At 45.7% G+C, this 12,832-nt stretch overlaps 1 protein-coding gene across 7 annotated transcripts in view; it reads right to left on the bottom strand.

Annotated features, from left to right (window-relative positions):
- The window catches only part of STAB2 (stabilin 2), a 168,623-nt gene that overhangs the window by 90,321 nt on the left and 65,470 nt on the right, over nucleotides 1–12,832 (bottom strand). For all 7 annotated transcript variants that reach the window (XR_013401292.1, XR_013401291.1, XR_013401293.1 and 4 more), the window contains exons 18-23: nucleotides 11,504–11,656; nucleotides 8,477–8,539; nucleotides 6,097–6,183; nucleotides 5,198–5,284; nucleotides 4,026–4,137; nucleotides 762–942 (exon numbers count right to left, since the gene is read on the bottom strand). Coding sequence is in view for 3 of the 7 variants with exons in the window: in XM_015152616.3 (XP_015008102.3) it covers nucleotides 762–942; nucleotides 4,026–4,137; nucleotides 5,198–5,284; nucleotides 6,097–6,183; nucleotides 8,477–8,539; nucleotides 11,504–11,656 (683 nt within the window). In the remaining 4 variants the exon portion in view is untranslated. The remainder of the gene's footprint in view (nucleotides 1–761; nucleotides 943–4,025; nucleotides 4,138–5,197; nucleotides 5,285–6,096; nucleotides 6,184–8,476; nucleotides 8,540–11,503; nucleotides 11,657–12,832) is intronic.

The following is a 12,832-nucleotide window of genomic DNA, read 5'->3' as shown; positions in this document are numbered from 1 at the left end:
CAGTCTCTTGTCTCATAGCCTACAGTCTGGTGGGAGAGGCAGACCAAAACAAATAACTACATAAAATAAAATTTAAGAAATTAAGAAAAGCAGTGCAAGAAGAGGACCAAGAATTCCAGACACCCTCTGCATTTCCCAGGATATTTTAGGTGGTTACTGCCTTGGAGCTAGATATTTCCAGCGAAGTACATTTCTTCTGGCATTTTCCCCCTCAGACCCACTGCAGAATGCTAGACAGTATTAAGGAAACAAATGGCAACCTATTGGTTAAAGACCCAATTTCCTGCAAGATGCCTTTAACAGGGGAGAAATCATTAACAGCTTTAAAAAGCAAAGGTGTCTTCAAAGACTGGAACGTTGGTGGACAAATCTTCATTTCTTTCACATATGTGGTGATAATAATTATGGTTTCCATGATGGAACATCTTTGATGTGCTAGCTCTGGTACTAGGTGATTTTGCATTCAGTTCTGCTAATCTCCACAACCGGCCTGCTTGGTAGGTATCATCACCCTCACTGTACTGTTGAGGAAAGTGAGGTTCAGAGAGGTTAAGTAACTTGCCCACAGTCACACAGCTGGTAAGTTTCAAAGCAGGGAGTGCTGCAATTGAAACCCAGCTCAGACTGAGGTCCTTTTCACAAACACCACACTGTCAGCTGGAGGTAACAGGCCTCAGTTCAGAGTTCAGATATGGGTTGGTTCTGTCTACAGCTAACACAGTGACTTAGTGTCACTAAGGGCCATCCCCTCACAGACCTACCTGGCTGTCCCACTGCTGTATTCACAGGTGGCGTGGATGTGACAGAACTGCACGTAGGGCCCACAGGCTGAGGTCTGCTTATCACAGAGTCTCCCGGCAGAGCCGTCTCTGCATGTGCCGGTGAGGCAGGCCCCATCGCTGTCTATCCTGTTATCGCATGTTCCATGAACGCACGGGCATTCTGAAAGAGGAGGAGGAGGGACATCCGTCCAGGCGTTGGGGACAAGCCGAGCACTGAGGCAGAGCACCCTGGAGGACAGGGACCACCTCCTCTCACCCCCCATTCACTCTTGTCAAAGCAGAGTCTGGGGGCTGAGCCGGGGGAAGACTCAGGCTGTTATTTCTTGGAGTCTTAAGCGTTCTCAGAGTGCCTGGGAGAGCCCTGGGGAGCTTGCCTGTCCCACCCAGGAGGGGAAGAACTTGGTCTCAGAACTCCTTTAAGACTGAGCATGGTGACTCATGCCTGTAATCCCAGGACACCGGGAGGCTGATGTGGGAAGATTGCTTGAGCCCAGGAGTTTGAGACCAGCCTGGGAAACATGGCGAAACCCAGTCTCTACAAAAAATACAAAAATTAGCCGGGCACGATGGTGTGTGCTTGTGGTCCCAGTTACTGGAGAGGCTGAGAGATGGGAAGATCACTTGAGCCTGGGAGTTTGAAGCTGCAGTGAGCTATGACTGCACCTCTACACCCCAGCCTGGTCAACAGAGTGAGACCTTGTCTCAAAAACAAAACAAAACGAAACAAAAGAAAAAAGAACTCCTTTTTATCTATATGTGTGTGGGGTGTGGGAAAGAGGATGTGACACTTTGAAAGAGGCCAAGGAACTCCATTTTCAACTACTTCCTTGTTGGAGAGTTTAGCCTGGAAACTTCTCACCTTTCATGAAGATATTCTGGAATAAAAAGAAGTGATTTCCCATGCTGGCAGGGCTGCTGATATGTAGCTAATGTGTTTGTTTTTCACTCTGTCACAGCAAACCAATGATAACCAATAGGCAATATTTGGGCACTGACTTCATTCAAGGCACCGGGTCAGCCTTCCACATGCACCATAGTCACCAGGCCCAGCAGGTAGGTACTTTTATAACCCCCATTTTTCAGATGAGGAAGCTGAGGCCCAGAGAGAGGAAGCAAACTGCCCGACTTGCTGCTAAATTCCCAGGCAGAAACTTAAACCGGGATTCAAAGTCCATTTCTGTTCGTGACTGTGTAAACACCGTAGATCATTACATGAACTGGCATTTCCATATCACTGCTATCATTTTAAACCTTAGCTGCTGAATTTGCTTTCAATTGTAGGTATTTGAAAATTGTAACACGGGCCGCCTCATCAGACTCAGGTTCCTATGCATGTGAAAGTGGAAAGAAGGACATGGAGATTTTCAGAGGCACCTGGCAAGGATTGGGGGGGCTTGGAAAATGATCAGAAATAAAGGAATCTGGAGTTTAGCCAGTACCCACAGGAGAGGAATTCGTGTGGGTGCTTGGAGCCAACATCCAGGAAAGAGAAGACCAACACAAGTGAGCAGGGTTGGAAAACCACAGCCGGATTTAAAACCAAAAAGAATTTTTATACAATTTTAGGGAAGTCAGAGCTTCATTTGCAAGGAACGAGACCCCTGTGTGAGACTGTGTGCAGCCGTAGCCCTGGAATGAGAGGTGTGACAGCTGGAAGCCCCCCACCCCATCCCAGCCTTGGTGTCCTGCCCGGCTGGCCTCAGACAAATGCCAACATCGTCAGACCTTGGGATAAACCCTGATTTTTTTTCTTCCTCTAATATGGAAATCTAATTTGGCAAAAAGAACATTGGAAAGGATTCAGCAGCCTCGACCCTGCTGTGCTCTGCTTTCCCATCCATCCTGAGAGTTACCTGTGAAGACCAAATAAGATAGGAGAGCGGAAGGGTTGTGTGTTTCATAACAAATGCATGGAGTTAGTAGCAATAGTAAGAGGAGCGGCTTTGCTTATTGATGACTTGCTAACTGTAAGCTCTGTGCTAAAAGCCCCAAATTATGGTCTAATTTAATCCTGTCAGCAACCTATAATGTAGGTATCACTATTATCTTCATTTTATAGGTGAAGAAATAGCCTTTTTCTGAGATCAGACGGTTGGTAGGCTGGAGCGTGGGGACTTCAGGTTGGTCTGACTCTACAACGAGCTGTTAGCTTAGAAATATGTCAAAAAATATGTTTATGTAAATATACACAGGATGTCATTTTAAAGAACAGAATGAATTTTCTGAGGTTGCATAACTTCATTTTTTTCAATGCCTATTGTGGAACTTTCTACATGTTCTACAAGCTTGATATTTATGTCACTGTACTTAGACTAACAGCACCAACAATAATAAATAATAATAGTGAGATAGTATTTGTGGCACATGTTTTGTACTAGGTGTGGTTCTAAGGCAAGCGCTTTCCATTTATAAGTTGTACTAACCTTAAAAGGTACTTGCTATTATTATCATCCCCATTTTACAGATGAAGAAACTGAAGCCTAGAGAAGTATAGTAACTTGTCCAAGGCCACAGGCCTTGCAAAAAAGGAGTTGAGGGAAGGGGTTTGCCTGAAAGGTAGGGAGTGAATTTGATTCTTTTTTTTTTTGAGACAGAATCTCACTGTCACCCAGGCTGGAGTGCTGTGGCTCAGTCTCAGCTCACTGCAACCTCTGCCTCCTCGGTTAAACCGCTCTCCTGCCTCAGCCTCCAGAGTAGCTGGGATTACAGGCACCTGCCATCACGCCCGGCTAATTTTTGTGTTTTTAGTAGAGATGGGGTTTTGCTGTGTTGGTCAGGCTGGTCTCAAACTCCTGACCTCAAGTGATCCACCCCCTCAGCCTCCCAAAGTGCTGGGATTACAGGTGTGAGCCACTGTGTCTGGCATGAGCCTGTTTCTTGATATAGAGCCCACTAGCACTTCAAGAATGTGGAGAAACCTTTGGAGAGTGGTCTTCAAAATGTGCTTCGCAGACCAGCAGTGTTGGTGCCCCCGCCCCGGGAACTTGTTAGCAATGCAAATTCTGAAGACTCACTGGGGCCTACTGAATCAGAAATTCTGCAGGTGGGGCTCACCTGCAGAGTTGGGGATCAGCCCTCTGATGCACGCTCCAGTTTGAGAACCAAAGCTTAATGAATGCTCTGTGATGATGGCGTACCCCAAGCAAAGGGGTCCTCAGACACCAGCCTTGCGCCAGTAGCCTGCTGCAGTGTGAGAGGGAACCATGCTTAGGAGTGGAAGGAAGCTCTGGAAGTGCCACTTACTTTGGTTACACTGAGGTCCGTATTTATTGGGATCAGAGCAGAACTGACACTGGGAGCCTTGGAAGCCCTCCTTGCAAATGCACGTCCCGTTGCCAGCGAGGCTCTCTGCACACTGGGAGCAAAGGCAGGGCCCGTGGGCCATTAGGACACATACTTCTCAGGTGTTTTCATTTCATGGCCTGACTTCTTTGACTTCAGATTAAATCCCACCTGACATGACCCTCTGGGACTCCTTGTGGAAAGTGGAGTCATGTGATATCAGGGAGGATGCTAAAGCAGTGCCGAGCTTGGGAATCCAATCCGGGATTTAGAACTTTAAGGGAAGTCACTCAAGGGGGCATCACAATGCTGAACTGGGAACCTTTCAACAATGCTTAAGGGATAAGACAGGGGCCTCCAGAATGAGTGAGTGGCCTGTCTTTACAGTCTCACCTGCTCAGCAGTGTGACTCCAAACTGCAGTGTTTTCTCTCTTCAGTGATAAACGTATTTGCCTCCCGCCTCCCTAGCCCTGGCAAAGTCAGTGTGTGCTGATTGACATCAGCGCTGAGTGTGGGGCCTTTTAACCCCTGGCCACAGTCATTAGTACTGGCCTTTCCCTATTCTCCTTTTCCGCATGGTGTCCCCACTCATGGCTGTACTTTCCCCTTGAAAAAGCCATGTTTTAGAGGCGGGTTTATTAAATGCACAGATGTATAATTTCCCCATATGAACCACAGCTACTTTTGCCTCCAAGCTAGATGAGGTAAGTTTTGGCTGTTACATTTCACTAGGTTTTGCTCATAGGTTCAAAAAAGCAATTACGTGGCACAGCTATTTTTTAACTATCATAAAGTCTTAGTTCTGGAAGGAGTCTTGAAGATCAATGCAGGCCAACCCTGATACCTCCCACAGGAGGAATGTGAGGCCCAGAGATCCTTGTTGAGTTACCCAAGGTCCTGCTGCCCGCAATAGAGAAGCAGAGACGAGAGGCAACATTACCGGACTCTCTCTCCCCCATCCCCCATCCCAGACCCAGATTCCTTCCACTGCAGACACCTGCTGTTCTTTTAGTAAGGGGTCATTTCTTTTGCTTCCTGGGAAGAGTAGCCGGCATTGTATCATATTTTGGTTTAGAAGTTTTAAAAATTATTGTTCGATTTGACTTATGGAAGGCCAGTCTTCCGTATTCACCTGTCCATTTCCTGAGCATGGATTTGAGAAGCCTCCTGGACACTGGTTGCAGTCGGGTCCATAGAAGCCTTTGCAGCACTTTGGAATCTGAAAAACAAAATGCGTGCTGCCCTTTGAAACCCCAAGCAGAGCACCAATTCCTCAAAGGGGATGCATTTTAATTTCCATTATTATACTAAACCATTTTCGCCTCTCCTTATGAGGTTGTCCTTTTCTTTGGCAGTTGATGGCATGGCTAGTGCTCAGTTGTCTGGTCACCACAGCTCTACTGAGCCCCCTCCCCTGGATGCAGGACTGGCTCTAACACTGTGCAAATGGACAGAGGGAGGCTCACACTTGTGGAGCCAACGTTCTAAGTCGGGGAAGAGTCAATGTATGAATTTTAAAAATAGTGAAACAAGATCATTTCAGAGAATGGTGAGTGCTGGGAAAAGAAAGTATTATCATCCAGTGATGTCAGGTAGGGCCAGAAGTCAGGTGGGTACTAGGGAGGCCATTGTAGATTGGTGGTGACAGGGCTGGTTAATGGAGACACTGAACATGAATTAGCCTCAGGGAAATCTGGAAGAGCATTCAGAGGGAGGGAATGGCAAGTGTGCATGCTCTGAGGTGGGAATGGGGGTGAGAGGCAGGTCAGAGCCACAGGCAGAGGGTGGGCCACGTGGGGAAGCATCAAGAGTGTGATCTGTGTTAAGAGGGTAGTGAACCATGGGAGGCTGTGATGCAGGGAAGGGGAGAGTCTGGCCACCATATGAAGAATCTACCTTTGATTCCTCTGTGGGAAGACAACACCAAGCATGGGCCACCTGTGACCACATGGACCCTAGGACCCAAGGGCATGGCCCTGGAGCTGCCTGGCCCTCCTGGCCTAGACTGGGCCTTGGCCACGCACTCCTCACCTTCACGGTGGCATTGCAGTACCGGGCACAGCCGCTCTTCAGGCTCCCAAACCTGCCACTGTAGACACATCTGTGTGTGAAGAGTGCCTGGGAGAAAGCCAAGGAGGGAAAGCATGGCAGTCAGCATGTTTAGGTCCTCCAGGCACTGCACACCCTCTGCAGACACTTGCCATTCTACTTCCATTTCACCACTGACGTCAGGAGAGAGTGCTGGACCACACCAGCAGAACTGGGTCTACATCAGAGCCTGGGCACCCTTTTTTAGGCCTGTTCCCTTGTTGGTGGAATACAGGCCAGAGTTTGCGCCATCCATGGCCCACAGATATTTATTCCCTCTTTCATGCCACAGCAGATGTCTCTAAGCAGAAAATATTTTCTGTTCATTCTAGATGCAGTCTAGTCTCCCCTTCCAATCTACAGCCATCCCTAAGATCTCCTATAGAGACATTTTGGAGTCCCCAAAGGGTCTATCTACACTTCACTGAAAGGTTTGCCAAACAAAATAGTGATAGTCTGAGTTTTTCTCTTAGGAGATGCATTTACATGCATCCTTCCATTCTCTAATCAATGATGCCCACTCATAATTATCTAGAATTGATGTTTACTGAGAACCGTTTATGGGCCAGACACATTGCACAGATGAGTTCCTCAATCTTCAGTTCTATGTGGATGTTTTTCATGCCATTTTTTATAGATAAGGAAACTGAGGCCCAGACAGGTTAAATAATTTTTTCCAAGAAACACCGATGGTAAGTATAACGTCTAGAGAATGGGTCTTATCACATACAGACTTTAGGATCACAGTCATGTAGCCTCTGTGGGTCTCAGCTGCCTAATCTATAAAATATCAAGAAAATATTGATGAGACAATAATGCTGATTTCAAGTTTTGCCACAAGAATTTAGTCGCTGGTTCAAATTTTGTTTTAGATAATTGTTGACGTCAAGCTTACCCCTTCATCTTAGGCTCTTGCTCAAGAAGACAGCAATGAGACTTTCCTAGGCTATAACATCCTAAAATATTAGCTACATGAAGGAATTCTAGGGCACCGAGGAAGGAGCACTATAGTCCTTTTGTAGAGGATCTCAGGATAATTGACCAGGTGTAGGTCACAGGATTCCCGGGAGGGGTAATTTGAGGGCTCCTTTTGGCTCCTACCCATGTGTCTAATTTCCCTTTCTTTTCCCTCTTCCTTCTCTTTCCCTGGGCTGAGACAATCTAGAATGGTGATTAAACATGCAGAGCAGAACAAATCATGGTTCTGCCACTTCAGCTGTGTGACCTTGTACAAGGTAGTTTGTGTTTCCTTGCCTTAGTGCCCCAATCATACCTCGGTTATGGTGATAATATACCTACCGCGTGGGGCTGCTGCATAAAGCATTTAGAACAATGTCTGGCACACAGCAATCACTGTGACACCAGCCTCTTCTCCCTCTCACATTCCCTGGTTGACAGCATCCTGAAGGACTCAGGGGTAATGGCTTCGTTAAGCAAAATAAATATCTGAACACCTGCACCTATTTAATTTTAATGTTTTGCTTTACTAAATACTTCATAATAGAATCACATTAAAGAGCTCATAACCTTCCCTAGTGATCTATTCTAGTGTTTAATGCCACTTCTGGTTGTAAGTTCTTTCTTATGATAAACTTATAGGCAAAAATTTCTATCATCATTTTTGCCTTAGAACACTTTGCTTTTTACTACCAATAGAGTGCTTGGCGTATGAATGATAGATCGTTGCATAACTGTCTGTTTTCCCTTTTAGATGGAGTTTCTCAGATAAAAGCAAAATAAAACGATTTCTTATTCATCCTCATGCCTCTGGAACCAAGCACTATGTCTGATATATGATCAATCCTCAATAAATGTGTACAGAATTCAATTAAACTTGGAAGTTTTTGATAGTCCCAGTATTACTGCCTTGTTATTTCTTGTATGTCTCTGCAGAAGGGTGCTTGGGAAGAACAAATTTAGGCCTTGTTTACAGACGGTTCTGCACAATATGCCAGTGCCACCCAAAAGTGGACATCTATAATATTACAGTCCTAAAAGGGAAAAGGTAGAGAGGAACTGAGTGCCTACTTGATTTAGGTATTATGCTTGGGTTTTTATCTTTCTGAATCTTTTTGTTATTGTCATTTACAGATGAAGAAAGAATAAGAAGGTTAAACAACTTCTCTAGGGTCAATGAACAAGGATTCAAACACAGGTCTGTGGGATCTCTTTCTACCATTCTCCATATAGTAGGCTAAGAGCCCATCTTATATTACCCCAGTTGCAATTAATATCTTCTAAAGAAGGAAGGTAGATAGGTTGAGAAACCACACCAGTGGGGCTGCTTGGGTGATCTGTGCTTTCCAGAAGCTGTCACACTCACTGTGGGCTCAGAGTTAGCAGGACATCTGCTCCAGTACACCAGAGAACAGCTCACACAAGTGCCCTGGAAGGGGAGACAGGAGGTCAGTGCAGGTTCCCTATGAGAGGAAGCAGTGGCGACGGTCCTGTGGCTGGTTTCATGCTTCCCTCCCTGTGAAGGAAACCCCACTGAGCCATGATCCTGGCCTCTCTACCCACCCCCCACCTCCCACCAACTCGACCCTGGGGAGAAGGAGTGAAGTCAGTGCTGGGGGTCGGGGTGGGGGTGGGTGGGAGGAGTTTGGGAGAGAAAACTGAGCCTTCTCAGAGCAGCCCCTTTCTTTACTTCTTTCAGAGCCAGTCTGTCCACAGGCTCTAGCTTCTGATCAGGGAGGCACCTGCCCCTGAGGGGACATTGCAGTCATTCACTTGTGCTAGGGATGAAGTATTAGTTTTGATTACAGACTTAAGGCCATGTCCTCCAATTAGCTTAGCAGCAATATAGCTGAACACTGAATCTCTGCCTTTCAGTCTCCTGGATTCTCCTCTACCGGTTCAGGGGTGATGGAATTGGGTGTGTGCCTCAGTCTCTCCAGATCCTCTCTGACCTTCTCCATCTGGCTCTGTGCCACAGCAGGTAGACTGTGAAGGATGTTCTCTCCAGCTCCTTGCCAGCTTCTGACTGGTGTTGGCCAATGTAAGTCACTAGCAGGATTAAGGTGGGTAGGAGGATAACAAGGTCAAGGATTTCATCCCTGCTCCCTCTCTGCTTTGGCACTATCCCTACGGCTCCTGATGGAGGTCACCTCTTCCATGCTTCCTGCTGTCACTGGGTTCACGTAACTCTACGTCCTGTCCCTGGGCTCTTTGGTCCCTAGTGGCAATGGTTTCTTGCTTCTCCCTCAAAGCTCCAGCAAAACTTATTTGTTTCCTTAGCCCTGTCCACACCTCTGCAGTAGCTCCTTCATCAGAGTCTCTTTGTTTGGACCATCTCAGATGGATTCTTTTCTTGCAGGGACCATAACTAGTACAGAGTGTTATTAGTAAGCCTCTAAAATGCAAACATACATGGCCAAAGGCAGCTATGGATTCAGCCTGGTAAACACTGAGACTTCCAGAGGATACCAGCTGCTTCTACTCTTTGCTAGTCCTAAATACTTTCCAGAGAATGCGTTTGGACTTTTGATGAACCCACTCAAAACCATTCAAAACCATGTAGAGCAAACAGATTTGACTTTAAGCCTAGAGAAAATAGTAAAGGAAGAGTTCATTCTAAGGCAGCTACTGGAAGTTCTTTTCCTTATGTAACCAAAATTCTTTGGGTTGTAGCTCAAACCCATATCTTGATTCTGTTCTTTAGGGAGACAGAAAATAAGCTTTTGAATAACCTGAAATAGAACAGGTGATGCACCTGCCCAATCCTTGTTTCCAAAGAATGAACCAAACATAAATCACTGCTGGGGACTGGCTAGGAAAGTGATGGTGTTTCTGCCTCTCTTAAAAAGGGATTCTCAGAAAGGAATCAAATTCTCCAGATGGCATCTGACTGGCACAGAGGATCAGCTCCATCCTCTATGGCCTAAATCATATCAGAGTCATTACATCAATTAAAATATCTAGAATTAAAAGGATCAGCCACAATCCTGTGCCAGGTGCTTGGTCAGCTATTTCCAGCCTTCATAACAAGAAGAGGAATCAATAAAACAAAACAATAAATAAATAAAATGAGACCATTTTTCCTTGTTTGATGCTCAAGTTCCAAGGATATTGAGCATCCTTGGATTGTGAGAGCCATCACTAATGAATTATTGAAGTGTCCTGAAAAGAAAGACCCAGACCTACTATTGTTAAAACTTGGAGTTATGTTTTCCATGGGAATTGAAATAGTGCATGTACAGCAGTATTGGAATTTGAGGTGCTTTGATTAAAACTGGCTGAGCCAAAAAGTTGCTATGGAAATAGGAAAGGCTAGAGAGTACAGAAGCTCACAGGGAAACAGAAAGTTTGGTTTTTCGAAAAGTACTGCAGAAAGATGGTTGATTGGCTAAGCCAGAGCAGCTACCTGAGAAGAAATTCTATTTTAGGTGCCTCTTAGAGTAAAGCTGTGAGCCTGGAGCAAGGTCATCCCAGATGACAGAGACAGGGGAAGGAAGAGGCAGGAGACTGATCCTAAATACCAGGGGTTGGGTTAGAAAATCCTGATTGGATCCCAGAGCTCTGGTGTAGTGGGCAAATAATATCTCTCCAAAAACTTGTGTCCCCTGGAACCTCAGAATGTGATTTTATTAGGAAATAAGGTCTTTGCAGATGTAATTAGTTAAGCTAACATGAGTCCTACTGAATTAGGGTGGTCCTTAAATATAATGATTGATGTTCTTATAAGAAGAGGAGAGGTGGGTGGGGGACAGTGGCTCAGGCCTATAATCCCAGCACTTTGGGAGGCCGAGGTGAGAGGATCGCTTAAGCCCAGGAGTTTAAGACCAGCTTGGGCAAGATGGTGAAAACCCATCTCTACAATAAAAAAGAAGAAAAACAATTAGCCAGGTGTGGTGGTGTGCACCTGTCGTTTCCAGACTGGGCAACACAGTGAGACCCTTGTAGCTACAAGCCACGGAATGCCAAGAATTGTTGGGAGCCCCCAGAATCCAGAAGGAGGCAACGAAAGAAAAATTCTTCCCTAGAGCCTTCAGAGGGAGCATGGCTCTGCTACCTCGATTTCAGACTTCTGGCCTCCAGAATTCTGGGAGAATAAATTACTGTTTGGCAAACCTCCCAGTTTGTGGTAATTCATTATGGCAGCTCTGAGGAGCCAATATTCCTGGGCAGCATCTATCATTGTGCAAATTCCCCCAAGGAACTGTGTGTGGTTCACAGTTTATGAGGTGGGACTTCAGACCCACCTGCACCTTCATGAAGACGGAAGCCCTTTGGGGACAAGCTTCTGAAAGTCAAACTTTCTTTGAGGCCTGTCTCAGAATTGTGAGGAGTGGGATGCTGTCTGCCCTGAGGAGCTGTTTGGGGCCCTTACTTATTTTCCTAGTTTTCTTACCAGTTTCATCTCTCTCTTTGTTTCATCACATCGATGGGGTAGAATCGGGACGATGGAGGGAGGAATGAGAACTCCTGTCAGTGTGTAAATTCGGCCATTTTTGGCAGTGATCTCAATTTCTTCCATTGCCACATCATTTGCCAGAATCTGTCCCTGGAAAGAAGCAATGACATCTCTAATTCTGTACTATTCTGTACTGCAGGACTGCCAGTGATCCTCAGGCAGACTGAATGGTGGCAACTTCGCTAAAAAGTCCTCGATATCACTTAACTTTTCACTGGAGGGTAGCTTGCTATCATAAGGGTTTGGCTGACAGGGAAAGATTGAATCTGTACAGTGAATTCTTGACTAATACCAGGCAAGGATGTCGTTGTAGAAATGGTTCTTGCAGGTGCAGGGCTAAGTAAGAATTGTAATTATTCAAGCTCTGCAATACACTTGCTGTGAGAAATTGGGCAAATTCTTTGAACTCTCTGTGGTGAAATAGGGATCCATTCATTTGAATACATCTATTGACCTCATTATACTCTGCCTTTGGAGCTTGGGATACATCTGTGAACAAGTAGATGAGTTCCTGCTTATGTTTTAGAGGAGGGAGCAGAAAATGAACCAATTAGCAAAGATTTCTGATCTCCACTTTCCTCATAAACCTGTCCCCCGCCTCCAGTATTAATGACAGCTTCATTCTTCTGGTTGCTCAAGTCAAACCCCATGAGTTATCCCAGCTTCCTCTGTCTTCACCCCCATTTAACCCATCAACAAATTCTGCTGGATCTACTTGCAGAATATTAGGTTGGTGCAAAAATAATCACAGGTTTTGCAATTTTTTAAAAATTGCAAGACCACAATTACTTTTGCACCAACCAAGTACTTTCAGAATTCAACCACTCCTCACCATGTCCCTGCTACCACCCTGGTCTGAGTTACCATCAGTATTCTCCAGATTATTGCAATCAAATCTCCTCACCAGCCTCTCAAAATGTATGCCTGATCATGTCATTCCTCTGTTCAAAATCCTCCAATTGCTTCTCCTCTCATTCCAGGTAAGAGCCTGCATCCTTACCCTGACTTCTTAGGCCATGCATGAGCTAACCCCCACTCTCCTCCTCTCTCTCTTGCCCAGCCTCCTTTCCTACTCTTCTCCCTTTTGCTCCTTCTGCTCTAGCCACACTGGCCTTGCTGTTCCTCACACAGCCCAGCATGCTCCTTTCTGCTCTGTGCTTTTCACCCTTGCTGTTCCCTCTGGAATGTTCCCCAGATATTCACACTGCTTGTTCCCCTATTTCCTTCAGGTTTTGTTCAGATGTTTCTTCCCCATGAAGGTTTCTC

The sequence above is a fragment of the Macaca mulatta genome, chromosome 11 (genome assembly GCF_049350105.2).
Source record: "Macaca mulatta isolate MMU2019108-1 chromosome 11, T2T-MMU8v2.0, whole genome shotgun sequence".
In the NCBI taxonomy this organism is placed as follows: domain Eukaryota; kingdom Metazoa; phylum Chordata; class Mammalia; order Primates; family Cercopithecidae; genus Macaca; species Macaca mulatta.
The sequence above is the reverse complement of the archived record's forward strand: the minus strand, read 5'-3'. Positions and strand labels throughout refer to the sequence as shown.